A 23,429-nucleotide genomic window follows, 5' to 3' on the forward strand; every position below is an offset into this window, starting at 1 on the left:
AGAGAGCAAAATACCTAACCCTATATCCATCAGTTTAATCGGAAAAAAAAGGGGGGGAGGGGTGAGGAAAGCACAAATGTACAAAATTAAAAGTCAGGAAAAAGAAATAACTGCAGATGTAGCAGTGATATCTGTGTCCCCCTGTTGTGGGAGGTGTCACCTACTACTTTTTATGCACGCTTTTGATATTTTGCCTTAAGGGCATAAGCAATGCTTTCCCCCACTCCTAAAGAGGGCTTTTGGCTTCATCTTCCTAATAAAACATGACTGAATTAGAGAGAAGGAATCCACAGAGTGAGACAAATTATTATTTACCTCCTCCATTATTAATTCTGGCTTTCCAAAAACTTGATATTTTCATAGCCCTGCCTATGCCTATATGTCTATATGTCATATAGACATACACAATCGGTCCTCTACCTGCCAGTCAACCTCAGATCCAAAATATTTGGAAGAAAGAAAAACAAAAAATAGCTATACAACAATAAAAAATAATACAAATTTTTAAAATACAGGATAACAACGTTTTACATAATATTCACATTGTTTTAAGTATTGTAATCTAGAGATGATTTAAAGTATACAGGAGGATGTGCATAGGTTATGTGGAAATACTATACCATTTCATATCAGGGACTTGAGCATCTGTGGATTTTAATATGGTGGGGGAATCAAGGCACCAGTCCCTCAAGAATACTGAGGGACAACTGTACAATTATCTGTCTCCTATCAAATGCAGTGAGAAGCCCGCTCCTGAGTGTGTGATTACAAATGCTGAAATACTCAGTGGCCGAGGGGGAAGCCTCCTCCTGGTTTTACCATCATGTTCCTGCCTTTGCACGTAGGTCTGATGCCCGTCTTCATAAAGACGACACTGACATTTGCTTCAGTAAAACACTCAACTCCTGCAAAGTGCCCCAGATCCGTTACGCCAGCGTGGAGCGCCTCTTGGAACGACTGACAGACTTGCGGTTTCTTAGTATCGATTTCCTCAACACCTTTCTGCACACCTATCGTATTTTCACTACTGCCGCTGTGGTGCTGGGGAAACTCTCCGACATATACAAGAGGCCTTTCACCTCCATCCCCGTCAGGTACACCTGTCGCTAGAGATTTGCCTGTCATTAGCATATGGCCCTCTTCGTTCCGGAGTCACCATTCAGATAAGCAGGCCAGCTCTGCATAGCAGCTCCTAGGGTGTACTAGCTTGCCTCTGAACGTACCGTGCCCCTCCAGCAGAAGGCCATATGTAAAGGTCACACAGAGTTCCCCAGGCACGAAGTTGAAAACCTGAAATTTCCAACTGGCCTTTGCTTGTTCTGTGATTATTTGTAAATAAACTCCATTGCTTTTGGCTTTTCTTTTTTCTTTCTTTCTTTCTTTTTTTTTTGACAATTATGATTTTAAGACTTTAATATGCATAAGAATCAGCTTGCGTGTGGTGGGGGAAGGGTGTCTTGTTAAATTGCTGCCTCTGATTCAGCAGGCCTGGAGTGGAGCCTGAGTTCTGAGTGTCTAACAAGCTCCCCAGAGATCTCAATGCTGGTGTTTGGACCACAGTTTAGTAGCAAGGGATTAGACGATGCCTAATAAGTGTCTGTGCTTCTTTGGCAGGGAGGGTATACATGTAGAATTTAGATTAAGGAAAGTCCAGCAATAGAAGTGCAATGAGATCGTGGCCTATAAATGAAGGGAACATGTTCTTGAATGACATCTGGGAATTCATTTCACTTGGCTACAATCTCTTAGGCACTTTTGCTCTTATTTTTAGGTCATTGGAATTGTTTTTTGCTACCAGCCAGAACAACAGAGGTGAACATTTGGTGGATGGCAAATCCCCACGTTTGTGTCGCAAATTCTCTTCCCCGCCACCACTGGCTGTGTCCAGAACATCTTCCCCAGTGAGGGCCAGAAAGCTGTCTTTGACTTCTCCCTTAAACTCAAAGATAGGAGCATTGGACCTGACGACTTCCAGCAGTCCCACCACCACCACCCAGAGCCCCGCTGCGTCTCCACCACCACACACTGGTCAAATACCACTGGATCTCAGCAGAGGCCTCTCTTCTCCAGAGCAAAGCCCGGGATCGGTAGAAGAGAATGTCGATAACCCGCGCGTGGATCTGTGTAACAAGCTAAAACGAAGTATTCAAAAAGGTATTATCTAGCACATTTGCATAATTACACCCCACATTTGCTGGCCGCCTGCCACCTCACCCTTCCTTTTGGAACCCTGGTTCCCTTTCTTCACAACTTTAATACTTCTGCATAGAAAGTAGAATGAGCTCAATGGTTAGTTAGAAGAGAAAATTCCTGTAGATTCTTCTGGCCCTTCTGGAACAGAAAGCAAGATTAGTTGTCATTATGCCCCTGTAGTAAAAGGCTTATTGTGGTCAGTTGTCTATGGGAGAATAGCATATCTGAATGGTATTACTAGAGAGTTCTTGGAATTTGGTTAAGACTGGTTGGCTAAAGAGCCTAGCACAGTGCTTTGCACACCGGGAGGTTGTGGGTACCCTCACCCGCGAGCTCAGGCTGCAAAGCTTTCTCCTCCTCCCTGATTTGCCTTAGGTTCCTGTGTACCTCCGGCCTTTCCCTGCTGAGGATGAGCTAGGCTAGAAGTACCACGATGGCTTCTTTAATTTAGTTATGAGGACAGTGCTTCATGTTATAGCAGAGGTATAGGAGAGAAATCAAATTGGGGACAGTGTTAATTGCTTGTGACGTAGCCAAAATAGTTTTTTAAAAATGTTGATTAGATCATAGGGTTTCTGGCTTCAATTCTCTACTGACTTCCTGTCACACTTACAGTAAAGTACATTCTCCCTGCCAGGGCCTTCAGGTCTGTGAGACATGGATCCTGTCTCCCTCTCCAGCCCCTGATCCTACCACGCACCCTCATCCACTAGACTACTGTCACATTGATTTCCTTTTTGTGTCAGAAACATTTTGGTCTTTCCTGCCCCAGGGTCCTTGCACTTGTTCTTTCCTCTGCTTGGTCACTTTTGCCACGTAAGCTCCATGAGATCAGCAGTCTATCTTACTCACCTCTGTACCCTCAGTGTCTTGGCCAGTGCCTGACAAGTAGTAAATTTTTGTTAAATGAATGAATGAAATAAAGTATACAGTGAACTGATCGAGGGTCCTCTCTCCCATCACTTTAGCTTTCTCAGCTTGGTACAGTGTAGAGTTGGAAGAGGTGATTCTTGTTGCTTTTAAAGTCGAATGTTTCTGTAATGAAAATAAAAATGATTCACAGTGAAATTACAAACAGCTTTTAAAAAACTGTATAAGAACTGACTTATTGATAATATAACAAAAATTGGGCAATAAATCAGACAAAGTGTCCAATTTCAAGGTGGATTGCCCAGATAGATGCATAGATGCTTGCCTTTCTACCTGCTTGAAGCTTCTATATGCATCTAGCTCAGATCATTTAAATAAGCTTCCTGAGTGAAGTAGTTAATGGAATTTTAACTGGAGTGGTTGTCATCATCAAAAGTTGCACTCTTTTAAAGTCTTTAAATTGACAAGTTAGCAACTAAGGAGGAGGAAAGGGAGAAGATAATTAAAAAGTCATTAGAACAACAAGCTTAAGCAAAATTATGATGGATTCTTCTCAGGAATAATGAGGCAGTGCACAAGCTGACAAGTGCATTCAGGGTTGCACCCAGCGCCAGTGCTTGGGAAACCCTGTGGAGGGAATGACTGGAATGGGGCATGGGGGTCTGGGAAGTACAGGAGCTTTCAGATCATGGCAAGTTTTTTCACCTTCTTTATTGCACTGTGGTAGATAGGAGAGGAGAAATCTGGAGGTAAGTCGGGATTCTCTGTCTCTCTCTCTCTCTTTTTTTTTTTGAGGAAAGCTTTAGGAACAAACATTTCAGTGTCCAACACCAGTGGCTTGGAGGCTATGGTTTGATTGCTCCTGGGGTTGGGATGAGGATACAGTAAAGTCTGTTCAAGAATCATTGAGTGAGCCTCTTCTCTGTGCAGGATACTGTGTGTGCTAGAGCCCACAATGGTAAATAGCACCTTCACTGTCATACTGTAGTTACGTGGATAATAGAGACACAACATAACTATATGGGCAAGTGGTATAAGAGGTGTAGATAGAGTGCTCTGGAAGCTGAAGAGCAGGGAGATCACATCTGGTTGAGCAGAATTAAGAAGTGTCTTTGACATGAGCCGAAACATATGTGGGTTGTAAAGAGGAGATGGGAGAACTTCTGGGCAAAGAAAATATATAAGTAAAGGTGTGGTGGTAATCACTAGTGGTGAATGCCATTTCTTTTTTTTTTTTTTTTTTTGAGATGGAGTCTCAGTCTGTCTCCCAGGCTGGAGTGCAGTGGCATAATCTTGGCCCACTGCAACCTCTGCCTCCCAGGTTCAAGCTATTCTCCTGCCTCAGCCTCCCAAGTAGCTGGGACTACAGGCACATGCCATCACGCCTGGCTAATTTTTGTATTTTTAGTAGAGACAGGCCTTCACCATGTTGGCCAGGCTGGTCTTGAACTTCTGACCTCAGGTGTTCCACCCACCTCAGCCTCCCAAAGTGCTGGGATTATAGGCATGAGCCACCGTACCCAGCCAGTGAATGCCATTTCTGTGAGCATCACAAGTATCACTGCTTCTGAAGGGACAGGCTTTATCCTGTTTTGACAGCATGCGCAGCCCCGTAGAGCAGACCTTGTTAGTAGTCCTCTTAGGGCTTTCTAGCACTGAGTAAACTTCAAAACAACAACTCTCCTAGAGAATCTTTCTTCTTCTCCTTCTTCTTCTTACCATCTTAACCATCTTTAAGTGTATAGCTCAATAGTATTGTTGAACGACAGATCTCTATAACTTTTTCATCGTGCAAAACCGAAACTCTATAATCATTGAATAATACTCCATTTTCTTCTCCCCCTGGCCCCTGGCAACCAGCTTTCTACTTTCTGTCTCTACAAATTTGACTACTTTAAGTACTTCATATATGTGGAATCATTCAATATTTGTCCTTTTTTGAATGGCTTAGTTCACTTAGTGTAATGTCCTCAAGGTTCAACCATATGATAGCATGTGATAGAATTTCGTTTTTTAGTAGGCGGAATAATAGGAAAATGCAGTGTGCAGATACTACATTTTCTTTGTGCATTTATCCATCAATAGACATTTTGGTTGCTTCCACCTCTTGGCTATTTGAATAACGGTACAATGAATTTAGTGTGCAAATATCTATTTGATATCAGCATGATTAAGTGTTCCACTTTAACTTGTTGTGCAGGGAATGTTCCACTTTGATCACCAACTTCCCTAGTTTTAGTCTTCAAGGTGATGATCCAATATCTTATCATGAAAGCTGCTTGAGCTACTGTCTAGGACAAAGTAGAAATCAATAGTTTTTTTCCCTGGAACAATAAGCTGGAAAAAAGTTAGACTTGGGTTATCTTACTCTGTTTTGGGCTGTTATAGCAGGATATCTGAAACTAGATAATTGTACATGAATAGAAATCTATTTCTCACAATTCTGGAGGTTGGGAAGTTCAAGATCAAGGTGCTGACATCTTGTGAGGCCCTTCTTGCTCTGTTATAACATGGTGGAAGGCAACACATAGACGTGAAAGAGAGGAGAGGGGGCCAAACTTATGCTTTTATAAGGAACCCAGTACTGCAATAATGGCATTAATCCATTTATGTGTGTAGAGGCCTCATGATATAATCGCCTCTTAGAGGTCTCACCTCTCAGCACTGTTGCATTGGGAATTAAGTTTTTAACATGAGAACTTTGGGGGAAACATTCAAACCATAACATTCTGTCCCTTTTCCCCCAAATTTATGTCCTTCTCACATGCAAAATATATTCATTCCATCCTAATAGCCCCCAAAGTCTTAATTTGTTTTGGCATCAACTGATAAGTCCAAAGTCCAGAGACTTATCTGAATCAGATATGGGTGAGACTCAAGACATGATTCATCCTGAGGCAAATTCCCTTCTAGCTGTAATATGGTGGTGGGACAGGAATAGGATAGACATTCCCATTGTGAAAGGGAAAAATAGGCAAGAAGAAAGGAATAACATGCCTCAAGTAAGTCCAAAGCCCAATGGGGCAGACGTTAACTCTTAAGACTCCAGACTAATCTTTCACTCCATGTACTGCCTCCTGAGTACACTGGGGTGGGGTTGGGTGCCTAAAGCCTCAGGCAGGCCCACTGCCATGGCTTTTCTGGGCTCAGCCCACATTTCAGCTCTCATAGATTAAAGCCTCTTGTCTGCAGCTCTCTCAGGCTGGTGTTGCATGCTGGCAGTTCTAGGATTTCTGCAATGGCCTCACTCTCTAGGCATTGCCCCAGTGAGGACTCTTCAGTGTCTCCATCCCTGCAATAGGTCTCTGCCTGGGACCCTAGGCTGTCTGCAGCATCCTTTGAAATCTAGGTGAAGGAAGCTGTGCCTTCACAGCTTGTGCATTCTGTGCACCTGCAGAATTAGCACCACATGGATGCCACCAGTGCTTTCCATGTGCACCCTCTGGTGTGGTGGCCCAAGCCGCACCTGGGTTTGCCTGGGCCACAGCTAGTGTGGCCGAGGAGCACTGCACAGGAATGTGGGGAGCAGCCCTGGGCAGCAAATGCTGTGGTCCCTTATACTCCTCTCTGTCAACCTGGCCCTCAAGGTCCTATCTTGTCTGAAAGATCTCTGAAATACCTTTGGAGTCTTTCTCCCATTGTCTTAATGAATAATACCTGGCTCTCTTTTAGCCATACTCTCTTTAGTACTTATCTTTTTAGCAAGTGGTCACTCGGCCACAGCCTTGGTTTGCACTCTGAAAAATGCCTTTTCACTCTTTACATGGCTGAGCTGCAAATTTTCCAAGTCTTTCTGCTCTGTTTCCCTTTTAATTATAAATTCTGCCTTTAAACCATTTCTTTCCTCTTGTATATATTTAAAAGTAGCCATGCAGCTTCTTAATATTTTGCTTATAAATTTCTTCCACCAGGTATCCTAGTTCATCACTCTGAAGTTCTGCCTTCCATAAAGCCCTTGGGCATAAACACAATTCACTCAAGTTCTTTGCTACTTTGTAACAAAGATGGCTTTTATGCCAGTTTTCAACACTTTGTTTCCCATTTCCATCTGAGACCTCACCAGAATTCCCTTTACTGTTCATATTTCTACCAACATTCTATCATGACCACCTAAGTAATCTCTAAGGAGATCCAGACTCTTGAAAGCTCTTCTTTTCTTCTGAGCACTGACTATTAATAGCATCATCCTTAACACTCCGTTCATGGCAATACAGGCTTTCTCTAGCCCATTCCTTCAAACTCTTCCAGCATCTGTCCATTACCCAGTTCCAAAGCCACTTCCACATTTTCAGGTATTCGTTATAGCAGCAATCTCACTTCTCAGTACTAATTTTCTGTCTTTGTTTTGTGCTACCTGAGACTAGGTGATTTATAATGAACAGAAATGTATCTCTCACAGTTCTAGAGGCTGGCATCTGGTGAGGGCCTTCTTGCTGCATTATAATATAGTGGAAAGTATCATGTGGGTGGGAAAGAGAGTGACGTAGGCCAAACTCATTCTATTCCCAAGATAAAGGCATTCATTCATTCATGAGTGCAGAGTACTCATGATGTAATCACCTCTTAGAGGTCTCACCTCTCAACACTGTTGCATTGGAGATTAAGTTTCCAACGTATGAACTTTAGGGGACATATCAAATCATAGCATGGGGAGACCAAGATAAATAAGAAAGAGCTGGATCAAGCTCTTAGGGAAGGACACTGACACAGGCTTCGAAGACCTGTCAGTACAGATATTGGACAGAGTGGGATCATGTGGACACAGCCAGTGGCTGCTGGAGAGCTTTGTCATGTGGCAGCACTGATCATTCATGGCCTGGGGCCAGCAGATGGAGGGAACCTGTGAATAACAGTATGGCCGAAATATTAGGCTCTTTCTCATATTAGAGAATTAAGTTGAAGGCTTCATGCCTTTGCTTCTCACTGGATTTCCCCAAAACAAGTGATTTAATGTGATATTTTTATCAGTCGATTTATCCAGATGGTTCATAGGTTAGAAATATCATTTTAGAGTTCCAGGTCATAGTTAAATGCTGAGCTCTTTCCACTCTGGGTAATGGAGAAAGTCCAAGATTGTATCTAGGAGGGGCCCATGGCACTTGGTGAAGCCCATAGAGCCAACCTTTACTCCAGAGCTGTCAGCTTCTCTGCTCCCCGGGCTTCTTAGTCACATTCACTGCCTAATGCATCCCCCTTAGCTCTCATTTTACTGTGACCCCTCCCTTAATCCTTCCATTATGCCACTTCTTTGCATCTTTATTTATTTTCCCTTTCTATAGCTGTCCTCTAATTTCTTTTTAATGCATTTATTTCCCATCTTATACTTAAAAATATTTAAGGTGGTCATTCAGAGAGATACAGAGTGCAACTACATTAAAATGAAATAGGTAGCTGGACATGGTGGCTCATGCCTGTAATGCCAGCACTTTGGGAGGCCGAGGCGGAAGGATCACTGGAGCCTAGGAATTCGAGACCAGCCTGGGCAACATAGTGAGACCTTGTCTCTACTAAAAATAAAAATAAAAAAAAATCGCCAGATGTGGCTGTGTGCACCTGTGGTCCCAGTTACTCAGGAGGCTGAAGCGGGAGGATCACCTGAGCCTAAGAGGTCAAGGCCGCAGTGAGCTCTGATCATGCCACTGCATTCCAGCCTGGGTCACAGAGTAAGACCCTGTCTCAAAAATACAAAAAAACAAAAAAAGACAAAAATAAAATAGGTAAGGAAATCAGACAATGGGGTAAAATGAATAAGTTGTGTGTGGCCAAGTGTATGGTTACTGAACAAATGAATACTGTGTGGTCTTCTGCAATTCCTAGAGTCTCCTGACTTTGGTTCCAAGCTCCTCTGCTGGCAGAGTAAAGACAAGAATATAATCAATTATTGTGATTCATATTGAAGGCTAGGAATAGATTGGTTGTGCAGGCACATGCTTGCTGGTTCTTGAGACTGAGAACAATTTATCCTGTGGATCCTTACAAAGGAAACACTCTAGGTAGAAAGTTCAGAATTAAGGCTCGGGTTGAGGTAGCTCTTTGGCATTTTTCTGAATAAGTGAAACAAATTACAGATTCAGTTGTAGGGTCTTTTGTTTTTGTTTTTTTGTATTGGTGTATGGGCAATACTGGTCATGAATAGTTTTAGGAAAGTCATGGATGAACACTACTTCAGCATGAGTCTGAAAGTTCTGTGTGTGTGTGTGTATGTATGTGTGTGTGTGTGTGTGTGTATGTGATGTCTGTAAGAGCCAAAAGTGCTGCTGTGTGAACCCTGCTGTCTAGTCTTAAAAATTTGAGTTGACAAAGAAAAAGGAGACATTGATCCATCTTTAATTTGAAAGATGTTTGCCTGTTTCACATAATGTTAACACTTAAAACAGTTGGCAAACTTGAATATGAATCCTGTGCCAAGAACTTACACATTTTCTGCTTTTCACTTAAGAATACAACCCCACACCACCTCATTGTATAATATCAGTTTTGCCAATTAGGTCCCTATTGATGCCATACGTCTCCCTCACTGCCATCCAGCTATTCATTTCAGGGCATGTTTTTTGAAAAGCGCTAGTGACCTTTGTCCATTTTTATTGTCATTGCAATGATAATGCCAGCCTTGCAATATTTTCTGGCAGGAGAACGTCAAACAATGTGAGGAGAAAGAAGCGAAATAGGAAATATCCTTTAAAATGAGTGAAGCAATGAACTTAGGGGGAAAAAAATTCAATTCAATTTCCCTCCAACTCATTCCTTACATCTGTTCCAGGCTCATCCAACATTCACTAGTACCCTCTCTTCTTATTACCAGGCAGTTTCTATCTTCTTCAACCCCAGGTGCTTCTACAAAACACAAATATCAGCCAGACTCAGATATCCAGATTCCACCCAGTGATGGGTTCTCAACAAAAACCAAACCAACAGCAGAAAAGAAAGGCAAGCCAAAGGGTCGCTCACTGTATTCAGACCCCATTACTCCCTCAGTGTTCACTTAGACCATGGCTGTGCAACTTAGCCACCTGTGTTGCTGCACAGCCCACAGCACTAGTGTCTGTTTCTGTGTTCTTAGTTTGAAAATTGCCTGCCTGTGGGCTGAAAGTGCTCCCGATTTTAGCATTTGTTTTGAGCCACATCTGCCCACTCGTCCTGCAGGCAAAGCTGTTTGCAAGGAGCCTGATCGAAAGTGAATATGCCAGAAGGAATTCTCCCCTCAGCCCCCAATGCTGGCATGGTTTCTTCTCTCTGTAGGTACCTGTTAGCTTACAGGATTCTTCTTTGCTTTCCTGTTCTTTCAGAACAGTCAGGGTCTGTCCAGCTTTTCTCATTGGGAAATTCCTGGGTTCAATGTAATTGCTGTCTAATGATTTTCTCATTTTCCTGAGATGACTGAATGATTGAATCAGACCAAGGACATGTATTTGATATTCTGCTCGTTCTTACAGAGCAGATGCCTTCCATTACTGAATTTTGGGGGAGTTATTTAGAAAATAATAAAACCGACAGCTAAGCACTGATTTTTTTTGTCTGCATCTTGCATCGTTGCCAACTTTACTGTAATTATGTCATTCAGAGAAAGATTCTAACCATTTCCTTTTCCTAGCCCCTTTGTGTTTCAAAAAAGCAAAATTGCGGCCATATTTCTAAGCGGATAAGTCACATGCAAGTATAAAAATGGCCTTATATGAAGTCATTAGAGATTTTTGAAAGTTTGTTGAGTAAAATCTTGAATGGAATGGCAAAGCAAAGTAGTTCTGCTGACAGGATTAATGTACAATTAGTGGAGGTGACACTAAGCTTTTATCAATGGGAATTAATGAAAAGCCCAAGAAGAATGGAAGAATTGTTGGAAATGTATTACATTTTTGTGATATTTTTCTCTGAAAGAACATACACAAAGTTGTAGTCTTACCTGCTCAGTAAATCAGTGGGAGGGGCATAGAAACATCATTAGTAATGGCCTAAGAATGACCCTAAAATGAGGTGTGTGTTATTCTTGGGATGTTAGCTGCAGCAAAGAAGCTCAAATGACCTTAAACCCTCCCAGTGGTTCATGTAAAAAATTTTCACTTGCTTCCTGCTGCTCTGTAGCTCTAGCTCAGAGACACCCAGTAGAATTTTCTGGGAGGATAGAAATGCTGTATATCTGGGCTGTTCAATACCATAGCCACTAGCCACATGTGGCTACTAAGCACTCAATGTAGTGCAAGTGGGAAGCCAAAATAATAATTTCACTTTAGTGAATATAAATTTACATAGCCACGTTTGGGTAGTGCTGTCATTTTGGACAACATAGCTTTAGATCCCTGGGAGACCCCAGAGATCCCTGGTGAGGGCCACATTATAGAGATTCAAACTTTGGTTGGTTTAGGAGGCAACACAGGCAAAGAACTGGTGAAGTTCTGATTTGTAATCCCGATCTGATTTTTGACCTGAAACAGTCATCTTTCCCCACTCTGAGAAAGCAAAAACATTTGGAAGGACAGGAGATCCACCACATACCCCTGTTTACTTTAACATCTGCTGCTGCATTTGACAGAAGGGGCTGGCCAGGGTCAGCCAGGGTCAGCCAGGCCCAACAGGGTCATCAAGACAGGGTTAGAGAAGATCCTTATTTAGATTTAGTGTCATTAGCTCTTGACTTGATTTCATATTAAAGCCCTTTAATGAAATGCTTATTATCTGTAATGAACTTTTGTTTCCATGCATGATACTGACAAGAAGCTCTTGAATTCATGGCCCAGTTGTTAAAATTCATGATGTTTTCAAGCAGCAGTCCTAGAGTCTGCACCAGCGGACCGAGCAGGAGTGGAAAGCTCCCCTGCAGCAGACACCACAGAACTTTCACCTTGCAGATCCCCCTCAACTCCCCGGCACCTCCGCTATCGTCAGCCTGGAGGTAAGAGCTCAAGAGGGACTCAGAAATAGAAACGTGAAAAATGATTTCTAGCTTCTGAACCTTTCCTTTGCCTAATTGTTTCACTGCCAAAATAATTTTTTTAGTCTCACTTATTGAAAATTAATTGGAAGCAAATACAGTCGGCCCTTTGTATCTGTGGGTTCCACATCCGTGAGTTTCATATCTGTGGATTCAACCAACCACCCATCAAAAACATTTGGCAGAAGAATAAAGCTTCTGCACTGACCATGTGTATACTTTTTTTCTTGTCATTATTCCCTAAACATTATAGTATGACAGCTATTTACATAGCATTTCCATTGTGTTAGTTATTATAAATAATCTACAGGTGATTTAAAATATACAGGAAACTATGCATAGATTATATTCAAATACTACACGATTTTATATCAGGGACTTAAACATCCATGGATTTTGGTACCTGAGGGAGATCCTAAAACCAATACCCTACAGATAACAAGGGATGACTGTAATGTTACTGTAGGACCAAGTGGTGGAAAAATAAATGATTAGAGAAGATGTCATTAGTCTAACCAACATTTGTTTAGTTCCATCATTGCATTGCATTTTGTGAGGAGTAACGTGAATCAAAAGGCTCTTCTTTAGATGTTAGCTAGCTGAAGAATCTCAGTGCTGGGTTTACCAAAATGTTCCCAGTCTCTGATATATTACCCTGAGTCCCAATGTAGTCTGTATAAGTGGACTCATCTGAGCATCACAATTTGGGGAGACCTTGTTAATAATATGATTTCATCTAAAATAAGGTCCAGGTACATGGGACCCCAGTCATCATTATTGCTAGTGGCAGAAACTGGCATATGTATTTTGATATATAGTTAAGAAAATTGTAAAGCATTACTCCATAATTTGTTTGGGAACACAATAAATGTCCTCTAATTGGAGAAAAAAAAATAATCAGAACAAAAGGTAGAAATATTTTAATTATCTCCCATTTTCCCCACTGCTCAAATAAATATATCCAAATAACAGTTGTTTTGAAATGTTTGCTTTTCTCTTCTTAAGCCAATTATTTCAAGTCAGAACAGAAAATTACACAATTATGAAACCAGATTCACCCCAAGTAACCCAAATGAAAAGGCTTCTTTTTTTTTTTTTTGGAGACAGAGTCTCACTCTGTCACCCAGGCTGGAGTACAGTGGTGCAATCTCAGCTCAGTGCAACCTCCCCCTCCCAGGTTCAAGTGATTCTCCTGCCTCAGCCTCCCCAGTAGCCAGGATTACAGCCACGGGCCACCACACCCAGCAGTTTTTATATTTTTAGTAGAAACGGGTTTTCACTTTGTTGGCAAGACTGGTCTCGAACTCCTGACCTCAGGTGATTCACCCTCCTCAGCCTCTGAAGGTGTTGAGATTACAGGAATAAGCCACTGTGCCCAGCCTGTAAAGGCATTTTTGACTCTCATAGGCATGCTTCAAATAGGGCATTTTAGCAAAAGGTCAAGTATATGGCTCCAAATGGTTACCGGTGGCCTTAGCAGCTTGGTAGAAGCTGTTGTCATTGCCATGAGCTCTGAGAGCAACTTAGGAGGGTCTGAGTCCGGCTGCTGTTAGATGTCTGCCTTCGTGGATATTAGCCCTTGGGGCTTTAAGGCTCCAAGTCAGTTATGGGTTATCCTGCCATTTGGGTGTTTCTGGTAAATGAAGGTGACAAATTAGACTTTCCTGGCTTGTCATAGTACTACTATGGAATTAGCCAGATCTCTCTATTCTTCTTAGAGCTTTGGTCAGTCCAGGTCTTGGCAACTTCCTTGACCGTTGCCACATAGGACAGAACCCTCTGACTTCATTGTAACCTGGAAGAGTTTGGGACCAAAACCTATGGAAGTAAGGCTCTACCAAGGCAAGAGTTAAACGCTGTTCAAGGCGTTACAATTATTAGAACTCTACTTTATATTCTCTTTTCATATGTTTATATTCACATATAGAATTTTTAATTCACATAAGGATTATCTGGAAATCCTCATCTTGTTTGTGGATTAACTAAGCCAAATCGTTTGTTTCTTCCCTGATATGACTAAATCATAGATACATAGAAACATGGGAAGGAGTCTGAAACCTGTGATAATATGGAGGACCCGAACGAGGACAGCATCACATATTTCTATCTAGCTGAAATTTTGCCTGTGTATCTGTCTACTTGCCACTTTGTTCCAAAATGCAATAAGTCTGTTGTGGAAAGAGAAGGTAGAGCTGTTTTATGCGTTTGTGCTTGGGCACATTAAGCAGCTCTTTGCTTCCCCTCTTATGTATGTATTTATTTTAGGCATGATTGTGAAACATTAGGGCCAAACTAATACAAGCCCTTCAGGTCAGAATCACAGTGGACTGTTTTCACTAAAAGCCTGAGCGAGGAGAAGCAGCGAGCTTGGCACCAGCACTGCCAAACGCTGTGTGTACAGTCTGAGGAGTGAAAGGGACTACAAGGTTGTTCAATACATCCTTTCGATTTTAAAAGGGCCACACTTAAACCGTCTGTACTGTTAAGGGTGTTCTGAGAAGGAAATTCTGTCAGAGGAAATTCTATCAGTAACATGATGTGGTATCTTTTTTAAGAATATTTTTATATTAAGATACAGTTTACATACCATAAAATTCACCTTTTTAACGTATATAGTTCAGTCTTTTTTCATTTAATATATTCGCAAGGTCAGGCAGCCATAACCACTGTTTAATTCTAGAACATTTTCGTCATCCAAAAAGAAACCCTATACGTATCAGCCATTCTATACTCATTAGCGGTCACTCTCCATTCCCCCTCCAACCCCAGCAGCCCTAGGCAACCACTAATCTACTTTCTCCCTCTATGGGTTCACCTCTGCTGGACATTTAACATAAAGGGAATCATATAATGTGTGACCTTTTGTGATTGGCTTCTTCTTTAACTTGGCATGTTTTCCAAGTTTATCCATGTTCTAGCATGCATTAGAACTTCATTCCTTTTTGTGGCTAAATAATATTCCCTTGTATTTTTCTGTTCATCAATTGGTGGACATTTGATTGTTTCTACTTTTTGGCTACTATGAGCAGTGGTGCTATGAATATTCATGTACACGTTTGTGCGTAGATGTATGCTTTCGTTTCTCTTGGTTATATATCCAGAGTGGAATTCCTGATGTGCAATCTTGTTATTTGCCCATTAACAGAGATGATACAGGGCATTTGGCCCAGTCCTTCATCCGGTGCAGGAATAAAAATGATGATTTTTGTTATAGAATATTGTCCATTTGCCTCACCATTCCATTTCCTTTCTTTTCAAATAACCAGGACAGACGGCGGACAGTGCCCACTGCTCTGTTTCACCGGCTTCTGCTTTTGCAATAGCTACAGCGGCAGCAGGACATGGGAGTCCACCAGGTGAGTAGGGGAGCAGATATGTGACCGTTTATATTAAGTCAGTGGCCCGTGTCTGCCAGCGTCTTGATGAGACACTTGGCAGCTCTCACACTGGAATCCCAGCACGTTGGGAAGCCAAAGCAGAAGGATTGCTTGAGACCAGTAGTTTAAGACTAGCCAGAGCAACATAGAGACCCCATCTCTATAAAAAATTTTTAAAATTAGCTGGGCATGGTGTTGCATGCCTGTAGTCCCAGTTACTCAAGACGCTGAGGCAGAAAAATCGCTTGAGGCCAGGAGGTTGAGGCTACAGTGAGCTGCGATCACACCACTGCACTCCAGCCAGGGTGATAAAGTGAGACCCTATCTCAACAAAACAAAACAAAATAAAATAATAATAATAAGAGAATGCACATTCCTAGCTCTTTCTGAGTCGGTGTTTCTGGGAAGAGACTGTCTTTTAAATAAGCATCTTCAGAAATCTCCTTATCTGGCCAGGCACAGTGGCTCACACCTGTAATCCTAGCACTTTGGGAGGCCGAGGCAGGTGGATCACCTGAGGTCAGGCATTCAAGACCAGCCTGGCCAACATGGTGAAACCCTGTGTCTACTAAGAATACAAAAATTAGCTGGGTATGGTGTCATGCATCTGTAATTCCAGCTACTCAGGAGGCTGAGGCAGGAGAATCATTTGAACCTGGGAGGTGGAGGTTGCACTAAGCCAAGATTGTGCCAATGCACCCCAGCCTGTGTGACAGAGCAAGACTCTGTCAAAAAAAAAAAAAAGAAAAGAAAAAAAAGAAATCCCACCATTTGCAACAATATGGATGAACCTGAAGGACATTATGTTACCTGAAATAAGCCAGGCACAGAAAGGCAGATACTGCATGATCTCACTTATATATGGAATCTAAAAAGTCAAACTCATAGAAGTAGAAAGTAGACTGGTGGTTACCAGGGGCTGGTGGGGAGGAAGGGAACTGGGGAGCTGTTTGGTCGAAGGATAAAAGGTTCAGTTACACAGGAAGAATAAGTCCTGGAGATCAATTGTACAGCATGGTGACTGGTTAAAAATGTACCGCATACTTGAAAATTGTTAAGAGACTTGATTTTAGATGCTGTCCCCGCAAAAAAATGGTAAGTAAGTGAGGTAACAGATGTTAGTCAGCTTGACTTAATCACTCTTCAATATATACGTACATCAAAACATCACATTGTACCCTGTAGGCATATACAATAAAAAATAATCAAATAAATAAATAATCATAAGCTCCTTCAGGTGAGTCTCACTCAGGCGGTCTGTGGGTTACAGCTCTGAGAAATTCTTTATCAGAGAAGGTTGTTATTCCTCCTGTGTTGTTTAACAGAGTTCTTCACCCTTTATAACTCAATTACTGAGAACACGTTTCCATTTTAATTGAGTACAATGCTAAAAGCATATGCAAGGTGGGAGGGAGGGCTTGTGGAGTGCGGGGAGCCGGTGGGGGTGCAGCTATTGCTTTAGCTGACTCATAATTCATTTCCAGTAGCTCCACGATTCTTTCTGAGTTGCTGTCAGTTAATTTTCAGGGTAAAGAAAAAGTACTTAAAATAAAAGCACAGTATTTTAATAGATAAAAATTATATTCATTATCTCTTTTCTCTCACGTGCAAGGAGGATATTATATTAAAATAAATCTGTAAGTGGTTTAGGGCTGGGCATGGTGGCTTACGCCTGTAATCCTAGCCCTTTGGGAGGCCAAGGTGGGAAGATCACCCAAGGTCAGGAGTTCAAGACCAGCCTGGCCAACATGATGAATCCCCATCTCTACTAAAAATACAAAAATCAGCTGGGCGTGGTGGCACACACCTGTAATCTCAGCTACTTGGGAGGCTGAGGCAGGAGAATCACTTGAACCTGGGAGGTAGAGTCTGCAGTGAGCCGAGATCATCCAGCCTGGATGACAGGGTGAGACTCTGTCTCAAAAGTAAATAAGTAAATTAATAAATAATAAATCCGTAAGTGGTTTAAATAGCCTTGTTGCTGTGTCTTCACCTAAACTAAACCTATGGGCCCCAATCATCATGATTTGTGGAAATATGAGAGTGGGCATATTTTGTTAATTAGCCATTTTTCACCTTTGTGGTAACGAAGGAGTCCTTTCCAAAGCTTCTGAACCAATATTCACAATAGTAACTAGTAGGTATTATCTGCGTGATTTTTTTCCCAAATTGAGGACCAAAAAAAGATGTTCTCTAATGGACGTTAACTACCATAGTAATTTATATATTATTTATTATTATTATATATATTTCTCTAAACAAACATTTTGCAGATTGACCACATTCTGTTTCTTCAGCATTTTGCCATACATGCTTCACTGGAGATACGGTCAGGCAAATTGGGATGTGCTTTGCCCCAAATATTCTTAAAGCCTTTCCCCAAAAGTCCCATCAGAATAACACAAAGCAGGCTATAATGGTCAAAATATCAATCTTGTCGATACAGTTGGCTTCTATGATTGATTACATTCTGTCACAGTGAACCTTTTGGGGGGAAATAAGGGAGGCTTTGCTAGGCTTTCAGCAGAGTTATTGTTGATTGTGATTTGCTAAGACCTTCTCCTGTCTTCTATTCTCACGAGCTAGTCTGCCTTTGGAAAAAGTGAAGGACAAGAACATCTCACAGATTTCCTAATTTAAATATGGTTTGTGAGGGAAAATAAATTTGGGGTTTATTTGAGATGAGCCCATTCCCCATTTGCTGGAGGGTAGCGGGAGGTCCTTTTTTCACCTGAGATTGCAATGAAGATTGAATCGTTCAAATGTGCTTTAGAGAATGGCTTTCTGACTAGCTTTCCCAGGCATATTGGGCCAAAAGGAAAAAGTAACCAGAACAGCCAGCTCTTTCTCCCTTTCTGAAAGCCTGCTGCTTTTCTGTTGCCTTTTTTCCTACTTCTCCCCTGCAGCTGAAATAGTCTTAGGAAGAAAACCCTTCTTCAGCGAGCTGACTCCTGGTGGTGCTTTCTGAGGAGGGCAGCTCGGACTTCTAACAGACTCAGTCAATGTTGCTAGGTGTTGGGGAGCCTGAACCCTGTGTGAGCAGACTGCTCTTTTATGACAGTGCTGTTGATGTTACCTATCATGCAGTCTGAAGCCACATGATTTGATTTGAGAAGTAGAGGCAATAAGGGATTTGATTCAACAGTGCCCATGGCTCTGCTGTGAAGGCAGCAGGTTGCACAGGGCTCAGTTTCAATGGCTAGTGATGGTAAGAAAGGGTGTCTCTTTTGGAGTGGAGACCAGTGCATTCCTGGGGCTCAGCCACTCAGAGGAACTGGTCCCTTAGCAGATTTCACCTGCCTGGGAGAACTGGGCAGAGAGCAGAAGTTGTACTCAGAGCAGAAACAGGGAAGGGCTAAGAAGATAATCTGGATTTATTGGCTAGCCAGGGAGAGCATGGCGTTGCCTGGGGAGGGCTAGACCTAGATACCTGGACAGGTGTTCAAAGGAAGAGAGTGCTGGATAACAGTCAACTCCCAAACAGACTGTATCCCCTCTGCGAATCAGGAATTGCCAGCCTGGATGCATCCAGAACCTGGTAAGTTGTAAAGGCAAGCAGAAAAAAGATTGCATAGACAAATAAACACCCCATGCTTTCATCAGTGTCTGCAGGCTTCCTGTCTGCTTATTTGGCTGTGATACAGATAGACTTGGGGATGCAGCTCTGCTGTGTCCTGGCTCCTAACAGGAAACAAGATATAGCCCAGCCAAGCCAGAGGTCTGCAGAGTTTCCATGTTTCAGGTTCCTCTGCAGATTCCCTCTTGCTTTAATACTCTCCCAGCCCTTCCCCTGACCCCATCTCCATCAACATATATAGGAATCTGGCACCTCTGGGTTATAAATGTCAATTAATTATTATGCTCTCAAACATTCTCTAGGCATTTGTATATTAAATCATTTCTCTTTAAGTATTGCTTAGAAAACTTTCTTACTGCATTAAAAGGAATTTCAAATGCAATACAAGGGAGGACAGCAATTTTTTTTTTGCAAGGAGGTCAACACAGGATGTTCCTGCCTGACCCCGGGGGCAAGGAAAACTGATTTTATTTGTGGATGGTGCCCTGTGATCTGTTTGGGATTGCCTACCCTGCTGCTGGGGTCTTAGCCTGCCTAATTTCCACATGGACTGGAAAAACCTGGTTTTCAATCTTTTTGCGGGGGTCGGGGGGACAAAGTCTCGCTTTATCACCCAGGCTGGAGTGCAGTGGCGTGATCTTGGCTCACTGAAACCTCCACCTCCCAGGTTCAAGCGATTCTTCTGTTTCAGCCTCCCAAGTAGCTGGGACTACAGGTGTGTGCCACCACGCCCAGCTAATTTTTGTATTTTTAGTAGAGACGGGGTTTTACCATGTTGGCCAGGTTAGTTTTGAACTCCTGGTTTTGGGTGATCTGTCTGCCTTGGCCTTCCAAAGTGCTAGGATTACAGGCATGAGCCACTGTGCCTGGCCTCAATCTCTTTATCTTCCTTTGAAAAAAAAAAAAAAAAAAAGATCTAGAGCCTTCCCTTCCCAAAATTGGATGAGTCTTTTCCTTCCATATCATGCTTCCTTTGTTTACCTGAGTCACCACCATCCAGAGAACCCATATCCTGCCCCTCAAAACTCGAGATTTGGATTTTATGCTTTCTGTGAATGTAGTAACCTTTCAGGGAATTTTTAATGGATTTTTATGTAGACCCATAGGTGATACCCAGGATTGTAGTGTTGTGCTTTTACTATTACTTCTCTCTCTGTTTATAGTGTTTCTCTGACAAAGAAACACATTGCAGGAATGCAGCTTTTAGCAGAAGCATTATTGTCTCACGTTTCCTGTTAATTTCAACTCCCTACCAACACTTGCTTTGTTTTTTTCCTCAACACTTATCACTATTTGACACACTATTTGTTTTACTAATTTATCTTGCTTTATTATCCATTTCTCCAATAAATGTAAGATCCACGAGGGCAGAGATTTTTATCTATTTTATATACTGCAGTATCCCCAATATCTAGAATAGTATTGTACATATAGTAAATGATCCATAAATGCTTACTGAATTAATGAATCAATGACTGGATCTTCATATTTGCAATAGGGAATATTCAGTGCAGAAAAGAAAAACCTGTACTGTCCATATATTTTTACAGTACTGTGGTGTTTTTAAATTGTTTGTTGTTGTTGCTATTTCTAGGGCAAAAGAGTTTTGTCTTATTTCTCCTACTGATCTGGGGAAGTGATACCAGTCTCTTCAAGTCAGCAAGCAGGTTTTGAGTGTCTTTTGTGTTTAGTATCACTTTTTTGGATACCCACAACCCTGAGCTGCGCACCTGGTAGACTTGTAAATAAGCCTCATTGTCTTGGTATTCATTTGATGTAAGACTTTTCCTCACACTCATGATTGGAAAGTCCTTGAGATATGCCTAGACCTGAGGCCTAGGGTCACCGTAAATGTTTGCTGCCAATCAGAATGCAAGCACTAACTAAACTGTTAAAGCTTCATACTGTGATATTAACAAGAATTGGTTTTGTGTTGCACTCATACTCACAGAACCAGGCTTTTGGTACCATCATTGATCTCCAAATTAGGCCCAGTTACTGATGGATCCTGAATTTGTAGGCCTGATGTTTATACAATTTGGGGAAACACACCTCAAGGAAAATAATATAAAATTACAAATATAAACCTTTAGAGCACCTCCCAGAGCTTTGACAGAGGCCCATACAAATTGAGAAGGCCTAAAGCTTAAGCTTTCTTGATTTCCTGGTAAATCCGCTTTTGAGTCCAATCCAGAAAATTCTTGGAATCGCAACAGCTACAGGAAATTTTGTATGCTGGGGAGTGAGAGTGGGGGCATCAGTGATTGTCAATGAGTCATTAGCCATCTTTCTTCTAAGTTAGCCCAGAGTCAGGTGGTATAATGAAAAAAAGCAGAAGATGGCATCAATTAAATATGAACAGTTGACCAGGTGTTAATATGCACACTCTTCTGGTGACTAGTTGGGTTAGTTGGTAGTGGTGAGTAGAGCAGCATGATGTATGTATTGCCACCCTGATTTCCTTTCCCAGTGTCAAACAATCCTCCCTTTCATGGGGATTTAACTCTATACAGGATAGGACTGAAACAAAGGATGGTTGATGGTGTTCTTGTGTGCCACCACACTGATTGAAATGTATTTGCAGGCACCTGCTCAAATTGAAGAGCTCTGCATAAAGTAGAAATATAAATGTGTGCATTTCAAATGGCTGCTGATACAGGGAATCTGCAGGTGCAGTTTGGATATAGTTATGATATGAATAGAAATGCAAATTCAATGAATAAATACATCAGAGCACATCATTGCACTTACTATACACCTGAAGTTGTAGGATTAATTATAGAGTTTATGAAATGATATAAAATGCAGTATGAAAGTGTGAGGTGGGTAATTTTTATGAGAGTAGAAATCATGGCAGTGGAGGTACTATAAGCAACTCCTGATTATCTGTGAGCAGATTATATGTTTTACTGTTCTATGCAAGTCAAAGTAAATTAACAAAGTAGAGGAATGGTTGAATGCACTTATAGGAAAATTAATGACACTGTTACAATTGCTTAGATAAATAGTGAATCTTTTACTGGTAGTTACCTGGTAGTTGTAAAGTAGATAATTCATAATCTGTTTTATCTTCTGTAAAACCAGTCATGGCATGTGTAGTAAATAGTAGATCTGAGGTTAATGTGAGTTGGGCTTGGATTGGTTTTTTAAAATACTGATACTGGTCCTATACCTAAAGATTCTGAGTTGATTGTTCTGGGGGTACACTGTGGGATTCAGGAATTTTTTAAGTTCCTCAGGTGATACTAATGTGAAGCCAAGTAGGAAATGCGTGTGTGTGTGTGTGTGTGTGTGTGTGTGTGTGTGTGTGTGTGTGTGTGAATATTTTACTGAGGTAATGTCAGTTAAGGGTAAAAATTTGGATGTTTCCAAATTTCATATTAGATTTGGATGTAGATGGATTTCATGATTATTTGATTAATTCAGTAGAAGAATGTGGTTAAAACAGTTGTGTAATCTTAACCCACACCCTCAGGCAATTTAGGAAGTATGTCTGGATTTCATTCTACAGTCTAGTATTAATTTACATATTCAGTGTTTTAGGTGTAGATGTGGTAGGTGGGCTGGATGTGAGAAGTGCTAGACTGGGTCTTGTGTGTGTCACCTTGGACAGTTTCTTTCTGGGCCTGTTGTTTCATGATGGAAGCCTGAGAGCTCAGCTGGTGCACTGGCTCTCCAGGTGTGATCTCTGGGCCTGTAGCATCAGCATAACCTGGGAACTTACTGGAAAAATAAATTATCAGGCCACACATCATTCCTAGTGAATCAGCATTTCTGAGGGTGGGGCACAGCATCTGTCTTTTACAGGCTCTTTAGTTGATTCCGATACATACTAAAGTTTGAGAAGCAGTGAACTAGTATAATGTCTGAGCTGCCTTCTCTGTTTAAAAATCTGACTCCATATTACTTGTAGTAGACTATACAGTAGATGAAAAACCTAAATTTGAATCTCTTCCTAAACATTAAGTACAACTCAACCTTTATCTTTTGGTAGTTTTTGCACAGTATGCATAATTGATGTTGTTCCAAGTTGTACATTTAAATTCTCACTTTTCTTCATCATTTAAAATATGGAAGGTTGCCTAGAGTTCTGCATCATGTGAGAAAATCTTTTTATCTCAAAGTAATAAAAACTGTTATAGTAATTATTCTCTAGTTACATTTTTATAACGGCTTTATTGAGCTATAATTCACGTACCATACAATTCATCTGTTTAAAGCCTACAGTTCAAGCTGGGTGTGATGGCTCATCCCTGTAATCCCAACATTTTGGGAGGCCGAGGTGGGAGGATTGCTTGAGCCCAGGAGTTCAAGACCAACCTGGGCAACATAGTAAAACCCCATTTCTACAAAAAAAAAAAAAAAAAAAAAAAAAAAAGGCTGCATATGTTGGCACACGCCTGTAGTCCCAGCTACTTGGGAGGCTAAGATGGGAGGATCTTTTGGGCCTGGGAGGTGGAGGCTGCAGTGAGTCATGATCGTGCTC

The 23,429-nt window shown here is 41.5% G+C and overlaps 1 protein-coding gene across 1 annotated transcript in view; it reads left to right on the forward strand.

Annotated features, from left to right (window-relative positions):
* The window catches only part of RASGRF2 (Ras protein specific guanine nucleotide releasing factor 2), a 273,318-nt gene that overhangs the window by 154,041 nt on the left and 95,848 nt on the right, over positions 1-23,429 (forward strand). The window contains exons 14-17 of the mRNA XM_055298177.2: positions 846-1,094; positions 1,772-2,154; positions 11,825-11,950; positions 15,256-15,345. Of these exons, the coding sequence (XP_055154152.1) occupies positions 846-1,094; positions 1,772-2,154; positions 11,825-11,950; positions 15,256-15,345 (848 nt within the window). The remainder of the gene's footprint in view (positions 1-845; positions 1,095-1,771; positions 2,155-11,824; positions 11,951-15,255; positions 15,346-23,429) is intronic.

Source organism: Symphalangus syndactylus, chromosome 11 (genome assembly GCF_028878055.3).
Source record: "Symphalangus syndactylus isolate Jambi chromosome 11, NHGRI_mSymSyn1-v2.1_pri, whole genome shotgun sequence".
Classification (NCBI taxonomy): domain Eukaryota; kingdom Metazoa; phylum Chordata; class Mammalia; order Primates; family Hylobatidae; genus Symphalangus; species Symphalangus syndactylus.